The sequence below is a fragment of the Cryptomeria japonica genome, chromosome 9, assembly GCF_030272615.1.
Source record: "Cryptomeria japonica chromosome 9, Sugi_1.0, whole genome shotgun sequence".
In the NCBI taxonomy this organism is placed as follows: domain Eukaryota; kingdom Viridiplantae; phylum Streptophyta; class Pinopsida; order Cupressales; family Cupressaceae; genus Cryptomeria; species Cryptomeria japonica.
The window spans coordinates 56,182,136-56,208,519 of NC_081413.1; the positions used below are offsets into that span (position 1 = coordinate 56,182,136).

The 26,384-nt window shown below is 37.8% G+C and overlaps 1 protein-coding gene across 3 annotated transcripts in view; it reads left to right on the forward strand.

Annotated features, from left to right (window-relative positions):
• The window catches only part of LOC131040504 (protein arginine N-methyltransferase 7), a 218,114-nt gene extending 198,006 nt beyond the window's left edge, over positions 1-20,108 (forward strand). For all 3 annotated transcript variants that reach the window (XM_057973447.2, XM_057973449.2, XM_057973448.2), the window contains 3 exons: positions 18,575-18,649; positions 19,152-19,248; positions 19,665-20,108. In XM_057973447.2, the coding sequence (XP_057829430.2) occupies positions 18,575-18,649; positions 19,152-19,248; positions 19,665-19,846 (354 nt within the window). In that variant the 3' untranslated portion in view covers positions 19,847-20,108. The remainder of the gene's footprint in view (positions 1-18,574; positions 18,650-19,151; positions 19,249-19,664) is intronic.
• Positions 20,109-26,384: the final 6,276 nt, after the last annotated feature.

Genomic DNA, 26,384 nt, shown 5'->3' on the forward strand with positions numbered 1-26,384 from the left:
TCAAATGGGAGATAGGAGACACCATCACTCTTCTCAACAGTATGACGGGCCTTGAGCATTCCAATGTCTTTGAGCCATGGATGTATCAGTTCATTACGTTCATACGGCAGTCACATCACATTTCATGGGGGGAAGTCATCAATGATGCCTTGTGCGAACAACTTGCAGCAGTTCCTACCACCATGACCTTCTTCATGAATTCTTATTTGGTATATTTAACAGCATCACTTAGACACTTTCCAGGTCTTTCTACCAAGGGTGATCGCTCGCTTATACCAGTTTGGGAATATTATGACTAGTTGCCGTCGAGACCCAGCAGACTGTATTTCAGAAGGATCCAAGATGCATTCTTCGGATATTTCATGTGTCAGTTTGACATAAATCTCAGGAACAAAAGAGTATCAGATGAGGCATGGGTCAAGGTGTCCGAGTATGGGTGTTTGTTCCTGCAATTTCCCACCTTCACCTATATGAGGATAGGATGCTATGATGGTCAGCCATACATGCTTCCAAGATTCCCAACCAATAAGATAATTCTTATGGAGTTGGGAAGACAAATCATGGCTGTTCACACTTTTCAGTCTGCTAAGCATAAGGTTGGAATAGGGATCTCTACCACAAACCCATTGAAAATTGACCGATACTCCCTTGTCACATCTGTGAAGGCTAAGGCCATGGAGGCTGAATTGTAGGAAATCAAGCTTAAAAGGTTCAAACCTAGAGCAGATTTTGATTATAGAGGTATGAAGGAGAAGATCAAGAAATCCTTTGTGCATGTTCATCGCATTGAAGACATCTGGGTAGATCTCCGCGCAGAAGCCGAAGTCCTCAAGATGGATTACTGCAAGCTCACTGTTGAGCAAATTGTTGACTTGAACTTGGCGGATATCCCACAAGGGATGATTGATGACGGGCATATACTTGATCTTGAATACACTTCACGAAGGGTTGAGGAAGCTCCACTTCCTTTGATCCAATGGTCGCACAAAGAGTGCATCTCCATCCTTGACAGATTTCAGCCTATCTTGGCCAACACTAACACATGGTTGAAAATTAATGCTGTTAGACTTATCAAAATCAAGGTTGGTAAAGAAGATGATTCTACGGGGCCTCTTGGACGGAAATCTGAGATTCAAATTGACAAGAAGGAGGGTGCTTCATCTTCGGGCACAAGGATCAAGTTACGAGTCAGTCGTGCAGTAGTGCTTCCTTCTGAGGAGACGACTATTCGTGGGAAGGAAAAATCACGATTCCATGTTCAGGTGATTGATCTGGATAATCCAGAAGAGGGGCAGCAATTTGATGACGCTCCTAAGTCTCCAGTTTTAGAGTCGCCTCATGAGGCCATTCCTCCAGTTTCCATTGAGACGCCTCTTTCTCCTCTTGATTTGCTTGTGGATGATTCTCCTCAGAATGCAATTCCCATTTCAGCATACGAGCCATCTCCTGATGATCAACAAGAAAGTGTGTTGAAAGTTCTTGAAGATATTCCTACTTGCATTCAGTTATCAGAAATTGATACTTCCACTTCTGGTTTTGAAGAATTCATGAGGCAATCCTCATGCCCATTGGTAACTGAGCAAACCGTGGTCGCTGTCCAAACAGATATTCCTCCTAGGATGACCACGGTAATTGAAACAAAAACTGCTTCTCCTTTGCCTACAGCTGCTACTGGAAGAGAGTTGATGACTTTGCCTCCATGGCTTAGTTCTTTCACCCCGAAAAGCAAGAAGCAAGATATCTCACCTGATGCCTTTGACTATCAGCAACTGAAACAGTCCAGATCTAAAGTTGCTAAGAAGGCCAAGACTATCTCCAGAGTAACGGTTGACAGTAACAAGATGAAAGTAGCTGAAATTGTGGAACCTATTGTAGATAAGCCACTTGATGAAATTTCAGTTGCTGATTATAAGGTTACGAGGATAGAGTTGGGCAAGCAAACGCATGAGGTCATTAAACATGATGCTCAGTTTTTCGTTGCTTCACGGGAGCAAAGGTGTGATGAGCTTCTAGCGAAGAAAGACAAGCTAGAAGAGGAAAACCGACAGCTTAAGGCAGCCATTCATAAAATCACAAAACCTGTTGCTGAAGGGAGTAACTCCATAGGTTCTTCTGGTTCCCAAGAATCGATTCATGGAGTGGAAAGGGCTGCTCAAAAGGTACACGCATTGGATTCCTGGGTTGATCAACTTCATGATCAATGTGTACAAGTAATAAAAGACATTTTTCAAATAATGTCTAAACTAGAGACTATTGAGGAGAAACTAGATCAGACTTCTAATACTTTCAATAAGAACTTGGAAAGTGTTGAGAAAAGTCTGACAATCTAGCGTACCATGCCCCAACAACAACTGAGTATTTTGCAGGAGCATGCCATCATCTCTTCCAGGGTCATGTACTTGGAATTTGAAGAACTCTTGGAAAACAAGACCCTTGTTCTTAAATCCCTCATTGAGGAGATCGGTGATGCAAGGAGATTCCGGGGTGAAGTTTACCGAGGTATTGTATCACATTGTGAAAGGGCCTCTTGCAACATAGTAAGTCAAGATGGAGAGCTGATTCTAGAAGAAGAAGTTCTTGCTGATTTACAGATGAGGATTCATAATGAATGGAGGAGAGAACAATTCTCGGCAGCTTCGATTCAAGCATTGATGAAACACCAAGCCTTTTTGCATGAAATCTAGTGTATCCTGGATAAAAACAATTTTGCGCTCCTCCGCTGTCACAACACTATTATGAAGACTATGGTTGTTGCCAAAAACACCCATGAACCGAATCCCGATGAACTACAAGCGAGCATCCAGAAATTTCAAGGATTTGTGTCTTCACAAAATGCAACTTAAGTGTTTTTTTAACACTTAGTTGAATTTTCCCTCTTTTGTAATCTTTAGTTGTATTTTAGTTTTGATAAGTTACATGTATAAGTATTTTTTTTTTGTAAAATGCAAGTTACACATTACTTGCACTTTTGTAATTACATGTAAGGCAACTACAAGTTGTGTCCGATTAGGACTGTAGTTGGAATAAGTCTTAGTTAGTTGGTGTAACTCTTATTTAGTTAATGAAGTCTCAGTTATTTATTGAATGAGTCTTGGTGGTTGAGAGAATCTCTCAAGTTAGTTAGGATCCTCCCACCTTTTTTTCAAGGCTCCTCTTCTATAAATACTTGAGGGGTCTATCGTAATCGATATCTTTTGGAAAGCAAGCAAAAACTCTGCCAAATTTACAGCAAGAAGTCTTTGAGCTTATGTATGTGCATTGAAAGTTTTTGAAGAATAATAAAGAAGGATTACTCAAGTTTTGAGTTTTTGAGCTACATGTTTGAGTTTGAATCTTTTATTTCTTCTATGCCAAGTGTTTCTAAAGGAGCTTAGTCCAATCTGATTTGAAGTCTTTGAGCTGCAAGTAGAGAAGATTAATTAAAATAGGAAATTCTCTTGAAGGAGCAGCAAGTCTTTGAGCTTGCGTCTATTCTTGAGGAAAAATTACTGTTTGATAAGAAATAGCAGCAAGTCTTTGAGTTTGCATTAGTTCTTGTTTTTTTGTTGAAATAATAGATTATTCCAGTCTTTGAGCTGTTATCTTTTATTCTTTGTAAAATTTAGTTTAGCAAAGGGTAGATAGGACTTCCAATAGTCAAGTCTTTGAGCTTGGTATTGCTGTCCCGTCCCGAAGGAAGTGACGGAAGTCTTTGCGCTTTCAGGAAACTTCATTTCCTTTCTCTTATTTCACTTGAAAGTGGTTACTGCTGTTATTCAATCGCTATCCTTTTCTGTGAAGAGAAAATGATATTGTCTTTCTTGAAAAAAGAAGAAAGATTGCTGTCCCATCCCATTTTATTTTCCAAGTTGTAGTTAGATAGGGGGAGCCTTCCCTTAATTAGGAGAGTTTTTACTCGTGTGCTGTGGTTGAAACCACAATTTTGTATATTTCCCCAAGTGTACAAAATTTTCAACCAACACTTAGGCAATTAAAATATACTTGAACATTAAAAAGGACAAACTCATTTTGTTTCACGTCCTTTTATTATCTTTATTCATTGAATTAAAACATGTTTTGTTGAATCTATCTATCACAACATGCAAGTTGTCATGCCCATGCTTAAACATTAGTGTATCCCAAAAAAATTCTATAGAGATGCTCTCCCAAAGTCTAGTAGGCATGGAAAGAGGGGTGGACAATCCTCTTTTCCTAATTTTGGATTTGCTTATGCAACATAATATACATCTTCAAAGGATATTGAGATCTCATCTTGCATTTTGGGTCAATACACATACCTTTGCAAACGAGGCATGGTTTTTTCAACACCAAAATTTTCTGCAGTTTTGGCAGTATATACTTTCCTCATGAATAGAGAAGTCTTTCTTCCTTTGGTAGATGATAGGCCAACACTGGGGCAAATAATTAATAATGTATGATGAAATTCAGCTTGGTCTATTTGTGTCAATCCGAGAGCGTAAGCTTGTGAAAGTTGTCCGAGCAATATGCCATCAAGGGGTGATAGTTGTGAGATGAGGGATTATGAATGCAGCTACAACACACGAAAGAAAATCTATGAGAAACCAAATAAATCCCAGCGACAGGAACTGTCACTTCCTGGCAACAGGAACATCAAAAACAAAGACAACTTAGCAAAAATAATCTGCAATGAAAATAGCTGCAACTCACAAAGAATCCTTAATTAATTCATAATTGAATTCAAATGAAGTAGATATTATTACACAATCAAGCATGGATATTGAATATATAAACTAATGTATTATGATTAAATACATACCATACAATGCTAAACTGATCAAAATACAAATAAAAACAAACTCAAATGCACTCTATACATAAATGAAAAGAATCACCGGGTAACTTCAGAGTGGGCCCGCCTCCTCAGCTGCCTGGTGATGAAGAAAAGATTTGGTTTTACAACTTTGTAATCATGCACACAAATATAGAATTTATATTTTAAAATGATAATAATCTCTACACGCTGTTGTGCATTCTGTAGAACTGTACATATATATCCCCACTACTTATGTCTCCTGCTGCTTATATAGACACAACTTTACAACACATATAGACCAAAAATAGAGATAACTTATGATAAGAAAACAATAGCTAACATACAACCTTATTTACAGGCTGTAAGTAGTTACAAATAAAATAAAGGGAACGGTGGTTATTCATGCCAAACAAATTTGTTATAACAATGAGCAGGAATAGCTATGAGGAGATCCGCGGTTCTGCCAAACATATCTGTTCACCCAAAACGAGTATTTACAGTTTCCTTGAGAGAGAGCGTTTCCCACACATTATTATTTCACGTGGATGCAGTAGTTACTGTAGAAAATCATGGGATATCGGTTGGTCACAAAAATAATATATTCTCTTAACAGCAAATGAAAACCGAAGGTCTCTATGCAGTTGGAAAATGCATCTTGCACGAGTTTGCATTGTCCATAATAAGATATGATGAAGAGAAACCAACGTGGGTGTAGAATGTTTGCAAAAAGAACCAAGGGAGGATAACCAATAGTGTACAGTCAGCAACTATGCCATCTTAGAAGCATTTATGCATGTCCAAATTAATACACATCATTTCCTGATTAGAAAATGATAGGAGGACCTGCACCCTTCAACTTTCATCTTGTAAAATATATCTTCCAAGGAAGAAGATAATAATGCCTATTAATAATAACAATCAATAATTAATTTTCATAATTCCATCTCAAAAGTATATAAATACTACTTACTAATATTTAATCATATGCAACCTAAAACAGTGAAATTGAATAGAAATAGAATGTGGAAATGAGGGTAAAGGTGTATGAAATTATCTAAAGTATGGTATAAAATGGGCTATAATTGGCTCTCATCAGTAGACACGATTTTTGCAACCTTTATAGTAGCCTATATTTGTCATAAAAGCAAGTTGCCTTAAGCACCTTTTCTGTTTGCCTTAATATGCTGATGTCTCCTTGAAATCTGCATCTTGATCATATAACTTACTTAAGCTGAAATCTTGCCCTTTAAATCTTCTAGTTAGTTCTGTGTCCAATACGATAGAAGTTCTTCTTAAGCAATTCTTTGATCTTTCCAAGTTGGATACTATGCCCTATTCTTCTTTTGTTAAGTTATTAGATAAGCTTCCCATTAAACTAGAATGCGACTCTCCATTTTGAGTTGTAAAAACACAACCTGTTATTCCTTACTAATATCACACACACACTAAAATAAACCTCAATTTGCTTAAGCCACTTAAACCCATGCTGTAACCTATCAACTACCCTCCTTTTTGTTGTCACTCGAAAGTTAATCACAATGTACAAAACACAGTGCTAGGCTATGCATAAAGTTGATAGGCATGCAGCTAACAGGTCCTTGTCACTTTTCCAACATGGTATTTCTGCCTCTCTAGATTTTTTCCTCAAGCGCACTCTTTGTTGGGATTTTCCATCTTAGGAACAATCTTCACCTTCCTTTGCTACCGCTAATTGCCTTAAAGTATGGGCTTCACTAATTCTTGCTATTCAAACACAATGCTTTTTTTTCATGCTTTCATTAGAACACGCCTTGGAGAACACATTTAGATTTTGTGTTCTTTCATGACTTTGTGAAACCCGTAAGCACAAAGCTAAAGACAATAAATCTCACTTGAGACAAGGCAAGCAACAAAGGAAACACTTTGACATTCTACATATATATGCAACAAAGTGACAAATAAACTAGATGAAACATGTGAGGATTTCAACAAGAAAATTTCATGGGAGTGATAATTGCTGCAACAAAGTCCTCAATTCAATGAGGAAATATATAGTGGAGTTTTCTCATCTTGATGTAACCTGCTTTGCAATGAACTTTATCACATGAAAATCTTTGCTTAAGTTGAGGCTTTCCTTGAAGTGAATGTTTGTTAGTGAGTGGTTTCAATCTTCATATGCGAGGACCATAGCAAGAGTCGGCATGGTTGACCAAGTTTTCATTGAGCATAATTTTCAGTCTTTTGTAAAGGAGATCAAGGATGTAGGCTCTTATTTGGCGTATCTTTTGCTCATTTTACTAGTTTATCATTTAAGTTTGGTATGTTGGAATTGCAGAGGTTATCCTTGGAGACGTGGGCCTGGGTTAGGGCCTATTGCGGAAGGCAAAGACATTATTTGTCTCATAGAGACACATGAGCACGAAGGATGTAGGACTCCCTTGTTTGAGGGCTATTGGAAGTTGGCAGTTTGAAATGAGGCAACGGGAAATGGTGTTGATGTGTTTTGCACATGCGAACACAGAATAAAATACCAAGGTATCTTATCCCCTCTTGAACAAAGTTATTCGAATGCTGAAGATTTGCCTAAGGATCAATCGAAATAACTCCAAGGTTCTCATATGTAGGGTCTCTATGCGTGGATAAGCTCTTGTGGTATGATGTGATTATGCTGGAATCACAAGAGGACTTACATTCGAATGCTTGAGCATTTAATCTGCTGGAACTCAAGTCCTATCTACTCACTAGGGAGAATAAAGAATAACCAAAAGATGCAGGGTTTAGAGAGTCTAATCTAAGACCCAAAATGTAAGAAGATAGGTGAACAACTAGGTGGAGTCCTACTGGGATGGGTCTCACCATCAGGTTGAACAATCCGACACCAACTCAGTGCAATCTTCCAAGGGATGCTTCGAATATGTTCAAATCGTTACACCATCAGACACTGATCACCATTCAAGTTAATGCATGAACAATAGATGCATAACAATTCGAGATTAACGTCATTCAATGCCAGTTGACCACGCAGGGCGCCTTTACAATCAGTAAGAGGCTAGTGGTATGGGCTAGGCGGATTCCACGCGAGTGCATTCAGTAACTTCCTTCATTCAATCTAATCATTTAAAATGAAGATTCAACAAGAAACCATGCACATTGCAAAGGGACAACATATTTCACCATATCTTCAATGAAAATGGAATCTTTTACAATTAAGACAACAATTTCTTGCCTTCTCCTCCTAATCTACTTTGATTGTTTTCTATTCACTACTTCTTTGCTACTAACTATTCTACTGACTATTCATCAACTTTTAACTCACTATTAACCTTTACAAATGAAGAGCCATAGCTTTATATAGAGAGCTCTTTACATTTCAATGGCTAGGATTACAAGATGAAAACCCTAATTAGGGTTTGTTACAACAAACTCTCTTAGCCAATGAAAAAATTACACTTAATGAGTGTGGACCAATAGGAAATTGGGTAGGTGCCTCGAAGTTTGTGCCATCACTGGTGAGTTAGGTACATTGAATCTGGACATGCTGATGTGGACCTATTTGATTGGAGGAACAACGACTGGGATGCCACCTTGTCTTGCGTTTGTACTTGGTTAGGGAATTTTGTATCTCTTGATATTCGATGAGAAGCTTAACTTTAATTAACTCTTCTGAAACTATCTGCCTCTTCAACGTACCCTTGCATTGACTTTGGTTGATCCTCCTTCGTCCTTGATGTACCTGATGAATGATGTACCTCCCCTTGACTCTCCTGTGTTTGATGAAGTCTCCTCTTGATTTTGCATAATGGTGATAGGAAGTCATGGTCAAGTCACCTTCTCTAGTAGCTCATCTTGCCTTGAAATGTTTATAAGATCTTTCTTTTGATATCTTGTGATCTCTTTGAGGATAGTTCTATTACTTTCAGTCCTTTGATTTTAGCAACACCCTGGGTACCTTCTCATGCATCTAAATGTCCCTGATGATGATGAAACTTGAAGAGGTCGCCCTTGTCCTAGCCTGATCTTTATCCAACTTGATTTTATTCATCTGCAAGACACACAAAAATAGTTCTAAGTACACATGATATTCATTCTAACATGGCATTTCCACTTCAAACCATCAACAAGAAGGCACTATGATCAATTTCGCTCTGGACCCTCTGGAAGGACCAACCCTATAATGAAATTTGCTTTGGACCCTCTGGAAGGGTCAGGAGCGAAATTTGACAAAGTTGCTCAATTCACCTTACATAGACTTCATTTTCGACCTTTTCTTACCAAGATCAAATCATTCACCTCCAAAAATACTTAAGAATAGGTTTCGCTCGAGGGCCTAGGCAAAACACTAGACCTCCTAGGAATTTTGCTTTGGACCCTTTGGAAGGGTCAGGAGCGAAATTGGCATTTTTGGACAAATTCTTCACACTTTGTGACCACAACTGACTCAAATGTATGCCTAAGGATGCCTCTAAGTTCAATCAACCTCAATCAACGTTAGGCTTGATACAAAATTGAGAGCAAAAAGAGGTTTCAAGAGAATTCGCTCTGGATCCTTTGGAAGGGTTAGGAGCTTAAGTGAAATTCGCTCTGGACCCTTTGGAAGGTTTAGGAGTGAAATTTGTCATTTAGTCTCAATTCTATCATTTCCTTTGCTTCAATTCACTTCTTAAGGCAAGTATACATCAATCCTCCCTCAACCATGCCCTAGGAACAAAAACTTTGATTTAAACAAGGAACAAATATGTGTTTTAGGAGAATTCGCTCTGGACCCTTTAGAAGGGTCAGGAGCGAAATTCTTCCTAGGCTCAATTCATCTTCCATTCATCCTTTCTTTGCCTTGAATTTAACTTATCAAACCTCCTCTTATCATGATCAAGTCAACTCGCCATCAATTTAGCTTAAAATAAGGTTCTTTTAGTGCATTAGGCAAAATAGAGAGTCCATCTAAGGATTTTGGTTTGGACCCTTTGAGAGGGTCAGGAGCGAATTTTGGTTTTCGAGACTCAATTCACACTCAACTTGCCTTGGACTTGTCTTTTGCACCCTTACTTTATCAAGATCAAGTCAATTCGCCCTCAAATAGGATTTATTCCATTGTTTGAGTGAGATAAGAGGTCCCTTGAAGGATTTCGCTCTGGACCCTTTGGAAGGGTTAGGAGTGAAATTTGCTTCTTAGCTCAAATTCCTAGCATTTTGGTCTTCAAGTTTGTTGTACACATCAATTCTCTCTCAATAACGCCATAGGGACAAGGTTTATGATGTAGATTAGGACCAAGAAGGGAGATCTAAGGAAATTCGCTCTAGACCCTTTGGAAGGGTTAGGAGCGAATTTGAGGAATTAGCCTTATATATAATTCAAACATCCAAACTTCACCCTCATTCACATTGTTCTCACCTTAGGACATGGTAACAAATCACCTAAAGGAGGTGCCTAGTTCAAAACGTTGGATCAAAAGTGCATCCTGACAATTTCGCTTAGGTACCTTTGGAAGGACAGGACCTAAAGAGGAATTTCACTCTGGACCCTTTGGAAGGGTCACGAGTGAAATTTGCTTCTTAGCTCAATTTTTCCAATTTTCCTCATCTCACTTGCTTGCAACTCACTTCCAAAGGCATGGATAGATCATTTTTCATTCACTCAAGGCATGGAATCAAGGCTTTGAAACCATGTTAGAAACAAGAGAGGTTTTTAGAGAAATTGGCTCTAGACCCTTTGGAAGGGTCAGGAGCGAAATTCTTCTTTAAGCTCAAATTCCAAATTTTCCCATCAACTTTGCTCTTAGACTTGGCTTTTGGGTCCTCCCTCCATCTCAATCAAGTCTATTGGCCCTCAAATCTACTTGAAATAGGATTCATTCAACGGTTTGAGTGAGATAAGAGGGTCCCTTGAAGGATTTCGCTCTGGACCCTTTGGAGCGAAATTGATGTTTTAGGCTCAATTTCCTCATCCCATCTCGTTCCAACTTGCTCACAAGGCATATATAGGTCATTCCTCACTCAATCAAGGCCTAGGAGCAAGCTTTGAGGTCTAAACTGGGAGCAAGAGAAGAGTCTAAGGAAATTCGCTTTGGACCCTTTGGAAGGGTCAGGAGCGAATTTTGCAATAATGCTCAAATTCTTGACCTTTTCTCCAAATTTCCAAGTCTAAGTTTGTCTAAGGCGTCTCCAAGGGTGAATTCAAGCTAATTTCCTCCCAATCCATGCCTTAGAGTGAAGTTTTGTCCAAAATAGGAGTCAAAAGGGAGCTAAGGAAGATTTCGCTCTTGTCCCTTTGGAAGGGTCTGGAGCTTAGGTGAAATTCGCTTTGGACCCTTTGGAAGGTACCTGAGCGAATTTGGTCTTCTTTGCCTAAATTCTTAATTTTCACTCAAATTTCCAAGTCTAATTCACTTAGTTTGCTTCTCCAAAGGGATGGGTGAATGAAGTTTGCATCAAACAAGGCCATAAAATGAAGACTTGTATCCAAATGAGGCAATGACCTTTTCCTTGAGTAATTCGCTCTGGTCCCTCAGAGAGGTACAAGAGCGAATTTGATGTTCTACTCTTAATTGCCTTCACCTTTCTTCATTCTCTCCTTGAAACTTCGACGTTGCTCCTGTTCCTTTACTGCTTCCTAATCAATCCAAATCCTTAAGGGGGAGGGGGTCCTTGACGACACTGACTCTAAGAGTTTACCTTCTTCACTCATCTCCCTGACTCATTCAAACTAAGCTATCAAACCTTCAAAACCAAGACCACATTAAGGCTTCTTCTTAGACTTTTGACAAGGCACAATGACTCTCTCAAACTCAATTAAGACTCAACCCTAGAAAACAATCCCAGGCCTAACCAAGAGGAAACTTTCATCAGAGATCCTGACCTGGACCACCTCCTGACCCACTTCAATTCAAGCAGACCCTGCTATCCTAAAGATCTCTCTAGCAACTCTCCAATCTAAAGATTAATAGCTAGGAACCTAAAAGACAAAGCCAAGAAAACTAACCCCAGAAAGCAAAAAGCAGGGGTCCCCATTTGCAATGGGGCGATGTGTGAATACGTCACAACAAATGGTAAAGGTCATGGAGGTATAATGGTTCTATTGAAAGAAAAAGGACGACGTGTCATTCAGTTGGAAAATGTTGACCCTAATAAACAGTTCATATGGTTCAAAATCATGGAAAACAATAGTCTTCTCAGGATCGCAGCATGTTATTTTGCCCCTCAAGTCTCTAAAACTTATAAAAAGCGCGGTTTAGATCACACAGACCCTTGTGCAGCCTTAAAAAAGGATGTTGCTGTGTTTTCACAGCGAGGAGATGTTCTCCTTGTTGGAGATTTCCACGCTAGAACAACAAATGAGCAGGCTAGTATACTCAGCTATAAAGAAAATTGTAATCCTATTTGGCTCACAAAAAAGAGAAAACATCAGTGCGAAAGAGTCTTAGAAGATGCTAAAGGCTGCAATCATTTTGGGGAAGAATTGATCACTTTATGTGGCACATTTGATTTAATAATTTGCAATGGTTTGTCTAGATGGTCAAAGTCGGGCAATTTCACTTGCAACAATTACAATGGTGCAAGCGTGGTTGATTATGCAATCTGTTCGCATAATTTATTTGAGAGAATTGAGGAAGTTGCAATTGGAGAACACATATGCGATCTCAAATCTGATCATAGACCGCTGTACATAAATCTTTTGTGGGCTGAAGAAAAGCAACTTGGGGCAAAAACTCAATGCCCTCAACAATCACTTTCACAGGGCAGAGTCCTTTTGACCTCTGAAAATGGTAACATCTTTAGGGCTGCGCATGAGAGACTTTGCAAGGGGGAGAAAATGCACGTGCATGATGTTAATAGCCATACATTAACAAAGCTGATCCATGAGGCTCTTTCAAAGTGCAAAAGAACAAGGAAAAGAAAGTCTGAAACTAACTGTTTTCCAGTTAATGTGTGGTTTGATAAGGAATGTAAAATGGCTAGGAGAAATCTAAGAGAGACATATAAAACAAACTTTGACATTAAATCCTACAAGCAGATTCTAAAGAAGAAAAAAACTAATTTTATGATCACAAGGCGAGAGGAGCTAATTTTCCTTGGTAAAAATAACCCCAAGTCATTTTGGAAGGAGCTTCAACCAAGAAAGAAACAAACTGAAAATAATATCACAGCCACTCAGTGGTTTGATTATGCTAGGAAACTTTATGAACAAGATGGTGAGGTGGACCCGCCACCCTTGGTCAAAAGTACGACAAATCTTTTCACCGTGGAGGAGGTCGAGATAGGTATAAAGAAGTTAGGTGTTGGTAAGGCAAAGGACTTGATGGAGCTTCAGGCGAAGTATCTCAAGTGGGGCATGAAATCGCTTGCTCCTCACATTACGAAAATCTTCAACAATATCAGCCAACAAGGGTTCCCTAAAGATTGGACTATCAGTCTTGCAATACCTCTTTTTAAGAGCGGTGACGTCAATAACCCCTCCAATTACAGGACAATAATGATTAATCCTTTGTTTGCAAAACTATTTGGCAGTGTGATAGAAAATAGAATCAGAAAATGGGCTGAAGAATAGCATAAATGTGCTAAAGGGCAAGCTGGTTTTAGGCCAAAACACTTGACAGTTGATCGCTATATCACTCTGAGGCACATTATCGAAAAAGGATGGGAAAACAAAGATGAAGCTTTGTGTTGCTTTGTTGATTTTAAAAAGGCTTTCGACACTATCCCTAGGGACAAGCTTTGGCTTAGAATGGAAGAGTTGGGGATTCCTATACATCTCAGAGCTGCTGTTCATAGGATGTACGAAGAGGTGAAAGTCAAACTCAGAACTTCATCCGACATTTCAGAATGTTTTAGGTGTGATATCGGGGTCAAACAAGGTTGCCCTCTATCACCTACTCTATTTTGCTTACATATCGACAAGCTGGAAGAGTGGTTAAACAAGCATAATGGTGAAGGTATCCAGTTGGGAGTATTTGTTATAAGGCTGCTCCTTTATGTAGACGATCTCATTCTGATTGCCAAGTCTGCGTATGGTTTACAAGAACATTTATTTGTCCTCGAGCGATTTTGCAGAATGGTGGGAATGCAGGTCAATATCAGCAAGACTAAATTCATGGTTTTTTCTAATAGTAAAAACCAAAATCAGCATAAGTTCTATTTTGAAGGCAATATACTTGAGGAAGTTGCGGAGTACAAATATCTTAGCATTGACTCAACAAAAAAGCTAAGCTGGGAGACCGGGCGTTGGAAGAGGCCAAAAGAGGCTTGGGAGGAGGTAGTTTGCACTTTTTGCAATTCTGGGAATGTGGAAACTGAACACCATTTTACTTTAGAATGCAATGCTTACAAGGACAGCAGGGACAAATTTGTTAATATTTTATCTGATTGCTCTTGGCATAGCCTATTCAATGAGGAGTACATTGAAAAGTTGGGAGTGATCATCGTCAACTTGCACAAGAAAAGAAATGAGTTACTGAAGTTGGTTTAATTTGGCAAGCTGTCCCATAGGCTATGTTTAGCCTCGTGGATGTTAAAAATTATCTATCTAATTATCTATCTATCTATCTTTATAGTTTTCTCACTTTTTTTTTATAAAATTATGTTCTCTCCTTCAATCCAAATATCTATTTATGTCATTTTTTAAAGTCTATAAAGCCTTTATGAAATATCCCTAGCCAATTTTTTTGAAATTTTTGATCAACTTAATTACAACAACTATATGAGTGATCAATTAGTTCTGAGAAAAAAAGTATTTAATTTGCTGAAGCAACCCTAACCAGAATGGCACCGTGTGGATGAGCATTGGTCAGAGGATCTTAGTTGCTTATGAAAAGAACTCTAACCAGTATGGCGCCGGGATGGCGAGCATTGGTCAGAGGGTCTTAGTTGCTTATGCAAAGAACTCTAACCAGTATGGCGCCGGGATGGCGAGCATTGGTCAGAGGGTCCCTGAAATCTAGAACTGGAAGGAACTCAACGCCAAGTATGTGCTACCCACTCCAGACGGACAGGGGCTACCATATGACGGAGTGAAACTTAAATGCTTGAATTTAATTGATTGCAGAAACTGAAAAGACACTCGACATCCAGGATGTGCTTTCAATCCCAACAGGGAGAGGAGCTACCATAGGATGGAGGTAGATAAGATAAGTTTGGTTAGCTTGACAATTACAATCAAGATCACAGTTCAAGACTGCCAGTACTACTGGTCAGAGTACAATCAAAAGAAATTCTTTCACAACTCCCCTTTTAGAAGAGAGTTTCTGATTCAACATAAATCTGCACTTTCAGCCGCGAACCCATGGATCACTGCCAACAGCTCATTTCGTCCTCGTACAATCTTCTTTCCTCCGGAAACTAATTGCAAAATGCCTTGGTGACGTGGAAACCTGCGAAAGACTCAAACAACACTGCAAAACCCTCACAATGAAAAATGGCACGATTTCCAATGCATTTAAAATGGTACGGCTGGCTGCAAAATACGATTTGTCATTAAAAATAAATGCATTAACCAAACTTGCTGAAACCCTAGGAAATGCAACGCCTAGGTGAGGCAAATACAAAGAACTAATACCCACAATGCAATTTTTTTGTATTTTCTGGTTGTGAACAAAACATGAAATTAGTCGCGGGAATTCTAGATGCAGAAAACTGAATGAACTATAAGCCTAAATGATTACAATGAAAACTCTGATGATAAACTACGGCTAAATGCAATTACATAGAGAATATAATCACCCTAGTTGCTATTTTTCAAGCAAGAAGAGATGCCTATGCTAGAAGGCTTCCATTCCTTGAAGCATGTCCAGAGCCAGACGGCTGCCCAAATACAAATTCTGCCAAAAGATCCCTTCAATCCTCCCAAGACTCCAATAAATAGCTTCACTTGCCTCCTCAAAACCCTAATTCGATTTCCAAGGCAAACCCTAATCCCCTCCTCAACATGGCGCCATCACACCTAGCCAAAAAGTCAAATGAAATAATATAAAAATATCACCTTGGTAAGTTTTCGCCATGTTTTGACTTTGGCCAAGGATAAAATATTAAATAAATCCTCCATGAGGGCGCCACCCATAAAGTCCCCCTTTTAAGTGATGTTTTTAAGTTGTTGGACTAGGCCAAGGGGGGATAAGCAACTTTATAATTATAATGATTATTTAATTAAAATAAAGTTACTTGACCACACAACTCCAAAATCTGAAGCTAGAACCTGACCATGCTCCTGGAGTTAACTGAACAGGATGTAGAGATTGCCCGATGCCACGCGAGCCCTGCCAAAAATAGAACTTACTAAAAATAGTAAATTCTGAAAACTGCTCCAAAAACTGAGATGAAGACATCGTTGCGAAGCCCTCTGAACCATCAGAAAAAGCCGACGATGAACCCATCCAAAAAGACCTCCTCAAAAATAGGAAACCCTAATTTTACCCTCCGACTGGCCTCCAAGCTTCCTAGAAAGAGACCAACGGTTGCAGAAAGGATCAGGTTTGAGAAGGGGTCATTACACTTTAGTAACCCTCCCCTGTGTTGTACATGGGGAGAGGATTGTAATTGGCTATGTATGAGGGAATGGATTGGGCCAAGGAGGCCATTAGAACTATCTGTTAATGTTTTAGCAACATAGAAATCTGAAACAAGATACACATAATTTATGTTGGGAAAACCCTCCACCTGAGGGTGAAAAACCCAACCCACTCAAAAATGAACTTTATTATATCTCTTAAATTGAATACAACTGTTGATAGTTTCAGATTACCATCAATCACAATAAGATAAGATTGATTGTACAATGTTCTCAACTTGCTACAAGACAAACGAGTGAAGCCAGCAATATATAACTATCCATCTACCAAAGAAGAAGAACAATGAATATAAAGAATCGGAATTGCAAGTTAAGAGACACCACGAAGGAAGAGGAAAAGACACCAACAGCCACATCTTTACCGACAGCCATATGGACATGAAGAGTCACCGACAGCCACAACTACACCGACAGCCATATGGACATGAAGAGTCACCGACAGCCACAACTACACCGTCAGCCACATAGACATGAAGAGTCACCGGCAGAGAAGTGAAGAGACTCCATGGTGGAGAGAAAGAGTCACCGACAGCCACAAAAATATTTCATCGACATTCACAAGATAAATAAGAGACGTTGCATCTTGGATCTCTATCGCAGCTATACCTTCAACACTATCTATCGCAAGGTTGAGGACAAATATAGTCCTATATGAAAAATCATTTATTTTGTATTGCAACATTAGTTTCACAAGGCTTTACATACAACTATTTATTTGTTAAATCCTGTGTTCCAATTCCACTCAGATTTCAAGGCCAATGAGGAGGTTTTGAGTTGGTTCTACACCATCATAGAGCAGATAGAAGTAGATCCTAAGCTTAGAGCATGAATTGTCACTAAGATTCAGATCTTCAGACTTGTGCAAGGTGAGCTCTTTTTGTGAGATATGTAAGGCAACTAGGATGACATTGCTGCTAGTAAAAGTTAATTAAGTTTGTATTTTAACTTTTACATTTCTTATGTTAATGTTGAACAGTAAGATTAAGTTCCTTTCAGTTTGTTTTTCCCGTTTTATATACATGGTGGAAGAGGTTTAGTGCTAAAGTGCCAAATCTTTAGAGGATTCCCATATGTGTGTTGAGCCAACCATGCAATGCTTCAAGATAGAAGCACCTTGGAGTTTGTAAGAGCATATACAATCTAAGAGATGCAATGGATTGTGGGTGCAAAGGTTGAATGACCTTGTCTATATATATTACAACTTTTGTTTTTGTGACAATTGAATCTCAGGCTCTAATATATTCCCTGCTACATTAGAGGCCGGTTGATCGATAATCATATTGGATCACTAAGGCTGAGGATCCTATCTTTGTTGAGGATGACTATGCATGGGTTGACCATATTGATTTTGAGGAGGAGAGAGTGAATAGTTCCCTTGGATGTCGTTGACACACATGTAGACGTACTGTCTGCATCAATTTTGAGGTTCTATTTGATATGCAAGTGCAGAACCTATTGTAGAGATTCTAATGCTTGGTCAAGTGATGTAGGCTCTTCTCAACCATAGTTTTACCTTTGATTTTTGTTTTTGATGCCATAGCTACCTTAAGCCACGAGTTTTGTACACTAAAGCACTGGGAAATATCTATATACTTAAAACATAATGTTTCCTTTAGCTCAAATTCATTTTTCTAGTCATTTGCTTGATGTAGACTTATGTATGTGATTAAAGTAGCTTCTAATTGATTAGTTTATTATGTCTTTAAAGTTGATTTAGTGAAAGGTGCATAGAAAAAGCATTAAATCCTTAAATAACCTTTACATTTCATGGTTTTTACTTTTTTCAAATTGCCAAGTCTTTGTTGATTCTGTGCCAAGTTTTAGTCTGGTAACTATGAATTTAATGAAATGATTATATTAGGCCAAAGTGCAATACAAGAAAAATGGCTATATTAGGCCAAATGTCAAGTGCAGTCTTTACTTTCAGTAATAATACTAGCAATTTCTTTTTGTATTCATAATTAAATATAATAATATTATTTTGTCTATCAGAATGCATTATCAATTTAAGCTGCTCTATTTCTGAAGAAGTATTATCTTGCTTAGTACTTGGTACTGGGCATATATCTTAGATAGTGAACTTGGGATTTGGATTAGTATAGTTTCGAAGTTATGACATCGATTAGCATAGTCTTCAATCAATCTCTTTTGGCATTAATAATTGCACGTGCATTTTCAAATTAATAATTACAAAATGCATTCCTGAAGTTAACTGGAAATTTTTTTCTAGCTAAGGATCACTAACCTGGTTTAAAATTCATTCCCAGGAAATCAGTGAAGATTTTACACTCATGGAATTTCATTTTGCGGGAGAAATACAAAGAACTATGGGAAAAGTAACGGTATGTAACTGTCTTATTATGCTTCTTTAATCTCTGTCTTCGTATCTAGCTATGATAAGTCCTTTATCAGACCTAAAACTTTAACCTTTGTCAGAAATAAATCTTGATGAGGATAAAAAGGAATGACATTCAAGAAGTGATAGACTCTGACGAGAGGAATAGAGAGAGGGAGGGAGAAAGAGAGAATGACGTATTCATATGCAATAATTTGCACATATAACAAAATGTACTAAAGATTGGAAGAAGAAAGAGCAATGAACAGCCTGTGGTTTCTCACTCATTTTTATGATTGTTTCAAGCTTTGGATTCTCTCTTTCTTTAGCATGCTAGTTCGTTATAGAATTATTTTAATTTTACTAAATGGTGCGTCTAGTGTCCAAGCACATTATTTTCTATTCATGCTGTGCAAATTAGTTTGTATTAACAGGTCTAACCCGTATCTTGTAGGGATTATTTTTTCTATCTCTTGCCTCTATATTTTATTCATTGAAGTGATTCACAGGTTCCACTACCAAATTATGCGCTATGCCACGGATTTGTCTTCTGGATGGACTGGGTTATGGACTCTAAAGAATCTATTGTAATCTCCACAAGACCAGGTTCACCATCCTTGCCGAACACTTTTTTTTAATAAGGCCACTTTAAGGTTTTTGTTTGTGATCTGTATTCTATTGATGCCAGTAAGTTGGTTTCATTATTAATGTTTTTTGTGGACTGGTTGGTTTCACGATGGACTTGGAATGGAGATAAAAATAATAATAGTAGGTCAAAACATATAAATAACACACCTGATTTTTTAGGGATGATTTTAAAAACAGCTTATGAAGTTCACATAAGGATCAGTGATTTGAAATATATGCAATAGTTCACATTAAGGAGCATTTGTTTAAGTATATGCAATAGTCCACATTAAGGAGCACTAGCTTAGGTATATGTAATACAATAATTTCCCTTTAATCTTATGGTTCCATTTGTTCTAACTTTGTTATGCCTGTTTTCTTTATGGAAAATTTAGGTCAAGGAGAAACATATTGGAAGCAAGGTGTGAAACTCCTGAGGCAACCAATAAAAGTTGGAAATATTAACCGTAAACTAGATGGAGAGGGTGTATCTAGTTTTGCTTCCTCAGTTCAAGTAGGGGGAGTCTTTGATCCGTCAACTGGTCTCGTAGATATTAAATTAGATTTTATAACTTAATGTTTATTGTCCTAATGTTTCTTGCAAAATTAGAGTTATGTTAAGCACTCAATCTTCTCTTTAGCTTCATCATTCTTATCTTTTGGAGCCATGCTAAGGATAGATAGCTGCTTCAAAAACCCGCATGTTTGTGCAATTTTTGACCATTGAAATAGTTAAGGAAATAATATTTTGATATGTCATAACGAATCCTTAGTACAAACCGATCAGAACATATATTCTCGTTCTTGTCACAAAAAAAAAAGAAAAAGAAAAGTTAAAAGATGTCTTGAAAATTTCAGAGTTTTCCACATTTCACAATTGTTCTTCTTCGTGCGAACCAAATCATACGAAACCCATAATTTGTGGGCGGTGAACTAATCTCTAACTTGTTGAATTGATTAATTAGTCTCTAATTTGCTGGTGAATCGTATAATCTTTTTATTAAATCTTAAACAAAACAATATTAATATGAAAAGCCCTACAATTTGTTGGTTCCAAAATCAACAGATTGTAAAACCCTAAGAGTCCGTATAATCTTTTTATTAAATCTTAAACAAAACAATATTAATATGAAAAGCCCTACAACTTGTTGGTTCCAAAATCAACAGATTGTAAAACCCTAAGAGTGCCAAACTCTATTATCCGGCTTCACAAGTGATTTGGCCAACGAACAAGAATAAACCTAAGGTTGGTGTCTTCTGCACTTTAGGTGTACCTCTATCATCAACAATTATTTACTTCTTATGAAACTATTGATGAGAATAAAGTAGATTATGATCCTCATACAAATTGTAAGACTTATATGATTAATGTTTTCAATTAGATCTCTATTTCATTTTGGCATGAGGACTTGAAATAGATAATCAAAATATCAATCTAACTCCTACCTCCACTACTAATATAAAAGGAAATAATTGAAATTTGAGCTGAATGAAGTTGTGAGAACAATTATGACTGGTGCCTTCTTTATAAGGCAACAAAGTCTAAAATGATGTGTCCTCCTCCTGATTATATCTCAAATTGTTTGGCACTTTATTTGTTTATGCCTTGCATAAATGTGCAAGAATGTATGCTATTAGGTTCTTCTTTTTAATCCAAGAGATGCCTATAAGTTATTGTGATTTATTAAATGAATTTAATTTTGCCTTGTAGAAAGCAATCAAATAAACCACGCAAAACAAAATTCTTGCTTTGATAAATCAGAAATATCCTTGATATACTAATTTAAATAATAGGAAATAAATCTACTTGGAGATAATCAAACAACATTTATCAATTTTTACCACAAACAATTGAAATCGAGAATCAGACACCAAGTTCTTTCATTCTATTGTTGCCACTGCAAAAAAGGGTATTACAAAAGAATGTATGTGTTCTCTAGAAATCTTCTAACCCCCTATATGGTCTTGGTTTCTCCCTTATATACAAAATGGGAGAAGCAACGAGCTTCAAACCGTTACAAAATAAATCGTTTGGTTTACCCTACCCGAAAATAAAAAGACATGTCTCTTCATTTTAAAAGCTAATATAATATTGTGTCAATTCATTACAACTAATTCAAAGTCAACATAACAAGAAATAGCCGAAATAGAGAAAAAGTTGATGAACATAAACAAAACTCCTTATCTTTATAATTCGAGTAGTAACCCATGACTCTGTTGGCTTGGCAAGGTTCTATTGAAAGTTGGAGTGTGTTACTAAGTTCACTGGTTGCTATTGCACTACATCATTCCTCTGATGGCTTCAAATGTAGATTCTCCCATTGATATATGTCATAGTCACGAGGCCTGTTGTATGTCTGCACTTTAGGGACATTCACCAAATGGTCTTTCCATTTCTTATCCGTTATACTACACACCTCAAGGATAAATCATGCATATCCATTGTCCAATGCAACTATTCTGTCAAGGAAAAGATTGAAACTCGAGATACTAACGTCATTTTCCTCCTGCATATGTGACAAAATATTTGGAACAACTTGACCAAACTCACTTTTCCAATCATCCAAATATTTTATATGGTTATCCTTGTCACAAATGGGGAGAATAGACCAGTGCTTAAATGTATGAAAGGAAACAATTATATCCTTTATTTTAGGCTCCTTTACAGAAATATAATTGAGTTCATCAATTTCCATTTTCACTTTTCTCTGTTGTTTTTATGGTCGAAGGAGCACTTGGATTCCTTTGCAACACTTTACATAAAGTAATCAAGTGTGGTGTGTGGGCGACCATTTCTTAAACAGAGGGTCCAAGATAGGCTCGTTCTCTTTAAAGTTCTCAAGTGCTCGTAGTAACAATTCATAGCTCTTGTATACACCTTCAAGCTTATCCATGACTAATTTTACCTTGTGCTCCAATATTTTGTCATATATGTTGGCAATATGCTGTATTTGGTTAAGTGTTGTCATTGATGAAAACACTGTATCCTGGTTGGAGGCTATCCTAATTGGACCTATCTCAATTAATGTTGGTGATCATCTTGGTTTTGGCTATGATTCTAATCCAGTATGATCAGATCTCTAAAATCGGTTTTGGATGCTTACTCTGGATGGTTATGTGCTTGTCATATTCTGTTGGTTCATGTTTTGCTACTTCGGTTGCTATTGCTTTTGTTCCCGGTTGGCATTTCTTGGTACCGGTTAGCTTTACCGGTAAGTGATATTTGATGTTTTGGTTAGACAATTTTGGTCTGGCTTATGGGATCGATTTCTATCATGTTAAAGGTGCTTCTTGATCACATTCCGAGTGTTTGGTGACTTTGCATTTGGCTAACGAGCTGTTATGGTGGTCCTATTTGGATCCGGTTAGACTTTCTGTGTTACTTCACCAAGGGCTTCTACTAGTTGGTGAAACGTGCTGGATTTTGGTTTTAACAGAATTTTCGGCGGATATAATTGTTTGGATATTTGAATTAGGTCTATGCTATGTAATGTAAATCATAATATTGATCCGATGATGTCGTGTAATGTAATTTTTGTTATTATGGGTTTTTGGGTTTAGGGTTTAGCCAATCTTATCTTAAGGTTGATGATCTGTATTTATAGGTGACTTATTCATGTAATTTGTATATCGATGGTTTTGTGGGATCAATGGTTATGTCTGCATTATCAGAGGAAGGTTTATGTGCGAACAAGTGATATATCATTCGACAGAAGGTTTTTGGTATTGCAGGGCAGACATCTGTGCTTAACCGAAACTGTATAGGAGATGCTACTTTCATAGTTCATTCTTTTCGAATTGTAGTCCGATGTTTTGTAAGTTAGTGAGACTTCTCTTTTGTGATGAGCAGTGAGCTCTAGGTGGTTGGCTTGATTGCAAGTGCAATCCCCATTGTAATTATTTCACATACTGTTGCAGAAGTATTATCTGATTGTGGGTAGGGTTTCCAACTATGGTTTTTCCCTTTATCGGGTTTTCCACGTCAAAAATATTGGTGTTGTGTGTACTGTGCTTTCATGTTTTATCCTTCACTGTGTTGGTTTCTTTGTGCTCCGGTTTAAAGGTTTTGTGATGCAATAGTTCTGATTTCTGATAGTAAACTGATCCACCCCACCTCCCCCCTCCCCCCCCCTCTCAATTTACTCCCGATATTAGATCTGTCTAACATTTGGTATCAGAGCGAGGTCCTCTCTGCAGAAGCTTAACCGCTTGAGGAGATGCGATGGCAATTGCATCAAGTTCTACATTCAATCCCTACTAGAAGGAGAGTCCTAGATTTGATGGTACAAACTACAAAATATGGAAGGAGTGAATGAAGATTCATCTGAGATGTCTTGGAGGTGAAGTTTGGGAGATAGCAGAGAAAGGGTATATGCCTCATGATCCTAATTTTGGAACACCGACACCTGCTGATGAACAAAAGAAAGCTGAAAATGATGTTAGAGCAAAAGAAGCATTGTTAAGTGCCCTATCTGATGAAAAACTATTGAATGCTATAGAGTTGGAGAATGCAAAGCTGATCTGGACAAAGCTTGAAACTCTTTATGAAGGTGACCAAGCAGTAAAGCAGTAAAGATTGCAAAACTTGAAGGTTTCCGGGTGAGATATGAAACTTTGAAGATGGAAGAAGATGAGAAGATAAGTTCTTTCATGGAGAGAGTAAATGAGATTGTTATGGGAATCAAATGCTGCGGCGGATTAGCTAGTGAGGATGGGATTGTGTGAAAGGTTTTGAGAGTTCTACCTCCGACTTATAAAATGAAGGCTACTGCAAGCAATGAACTTCAGACAATGTCAAGTACCCCTGTTACCAGAGATACACTACTTGGTAAATTGACTGCTTTTGAACTTGAGGAACTTGGAGATCAGAGTGATACTAAAACAAAAACTGCATTTAAAGCATGTCTCCGGTAAGAAAAAGATAGTGTGGGGGTGGGAAAATCGAGATCGGGTGATTAGGACTTAATCCCACTTTTGCCAACACATCAGGAATACGAAAGAGCCTAGGGAGATAACTCATTTTGGCTACTTCTTGTGAGAAAGAGAGAACCAAGGATTACCTCTTAGGGTTTTTATTCCTCTTGTTGCAAATGATGAGAAAAACTAGGGTTTGAATGATCAACTAGATTAGGAGATAAAGAATGAAGCATAAATGAACTCGGAATTACACAAACTTGCAGATTTGAAACCGAGATATTGAAAGCATGAAAGGGAGAGGATTCTGGATGTGTACCTGATGCTGAAAATTGAACAAAATTGACCTGGACCAGGGTGCCATGCCACTGTCTTGTTTCTGCAGATAGGAGGCTGCAACTGAGCCACTGCAAACTGGAGGTCCTGAGTAGGCAACTTGTCAAATTTGACTGCAAAATGGAGGGGCCAGGGCGCCACGCCCCTATCCTTGAAAAATTTCTGCACTTCTGAGACTTCTGAGTGGTGTTGATGCCTTTTCCAGATTTGAAAATGCCTCTGGATGCCTATTTTTGTACCTGCAACTGAAAAGGGAAGTTTTGGGTGGCTATATGGGGTTTTACCTCAGTGAAACCCCTGTGTTGGTGATTTCCACCTCCACAAATAACTGATAATGTACTGAAAATGTGTGTGCTAGAACCTCGTGTGCATGCAAGATCCTAAATGATAAGAAACTAGAGCTACCCTACGCATAAGAGTAAACCCTAAATGTAGATGTAAATGTAAATGACAATGCTTCAAACCAAATATGCTAAATGATCTAAAACATGAATGCAAATGTGCAAATTGATGTAAAAAAGCTCATACAAAGACATGAAAATAACATGAAATCATACCAATCCCCAAGGGAGAGATATTGCCACTAGATCTCCTATTATTCTTCAATGTCTTCAAGGCTCCTAATTGATGACGAATGCTTGACAAATGCTTACTGAATGTTGTTGAATGTTATTGAAGACTCCACATAGGCTTCTCTTTCACTACATAGAAGGCTCCTTATGCTTGCTTTGCTGAAAACTCCCTTAGATTAGATAGATCTTAGTTCCTAGTTCCCTTCAAATGAAGAAAGATAGCTCTTATGTATGAAACCCTAGATCTTAATTTCGACTTAATTTCGCCTTTAGGCCGACCTAGAAATTGAATTTCCGCCAATCTTTTGGGGTTAAGCATTATAATATCATAGAATCGTGCTCTCGAAATTTCGGGAAAAAAGCCGAGGACCATGTGCATTCCCGCCATGGTCTGACCAACTTTTCATCAAATTTTCAGGGTCATTAGATATGATGATATTAGAGCGAATCCCAAAGTTACAGCTGATTTCGAGGTGTTTTGATATGCAAAATCGGGCTTTAAAGGTCGAAATAGGACATAATTAGGGTTTATGATTAAATGATTTATTGGAGGAATAAAATAAAAAGGGGCACACTTAGGGTAAAGGGCCCAATTTTATAATGTGGGGAGTGATGAAATATGACTTTATATTTAATTAAATTAATTAATTAAATGCTTAAAGGGAAATTAGAAATGCAAGATGCAAGACACACTAAGGTGGGTGCTAACCTAAGTGTGAAATTGGATCACCCTAGCAAGGGTGTACAATTTACGACACTACAGAAAGATTGGAAGGAATTGTATTCTAAAGATTTAGAGGACATTGAGAGAGAAGAAAGAGAACTTGAAGAGTTGGAAGCTCTGATTGCTAGAAGAATTCCTAAAGGACAGACTGGAAGTAAGTATGAAGGAAAACTGCCTTTTAAATGTTTTTCATGCAATAAGATTGGTCATTTTGCTTCTAGATGCCCTGAAAGAGTTGCTAGGAATCATGAAAGATTTGTGAAGAGTTGTAAGCCTAATCCGTAATATCAGAACAAACCCAGATTTAGAAGGAATACAGATAAATCATGCTATTATGTTGGTGATGATGATTTTGGTATTACTGATGATGATGATGATTTTGGTATTACTGATGATGATGATGATGATGAACTTGTAGGTGGAATCGACAATGGAAGTTCCAGTAAAGATTGGGTTTTTATTGCTATCAAGGATGATTCTCCGAAACTTGTCATTGAAGCAACTCATATTGAGGAGAAAGCTTTCGCTGCAAAAATTGAAGAAAAGGATGAATGGGTTATAGATAGTGG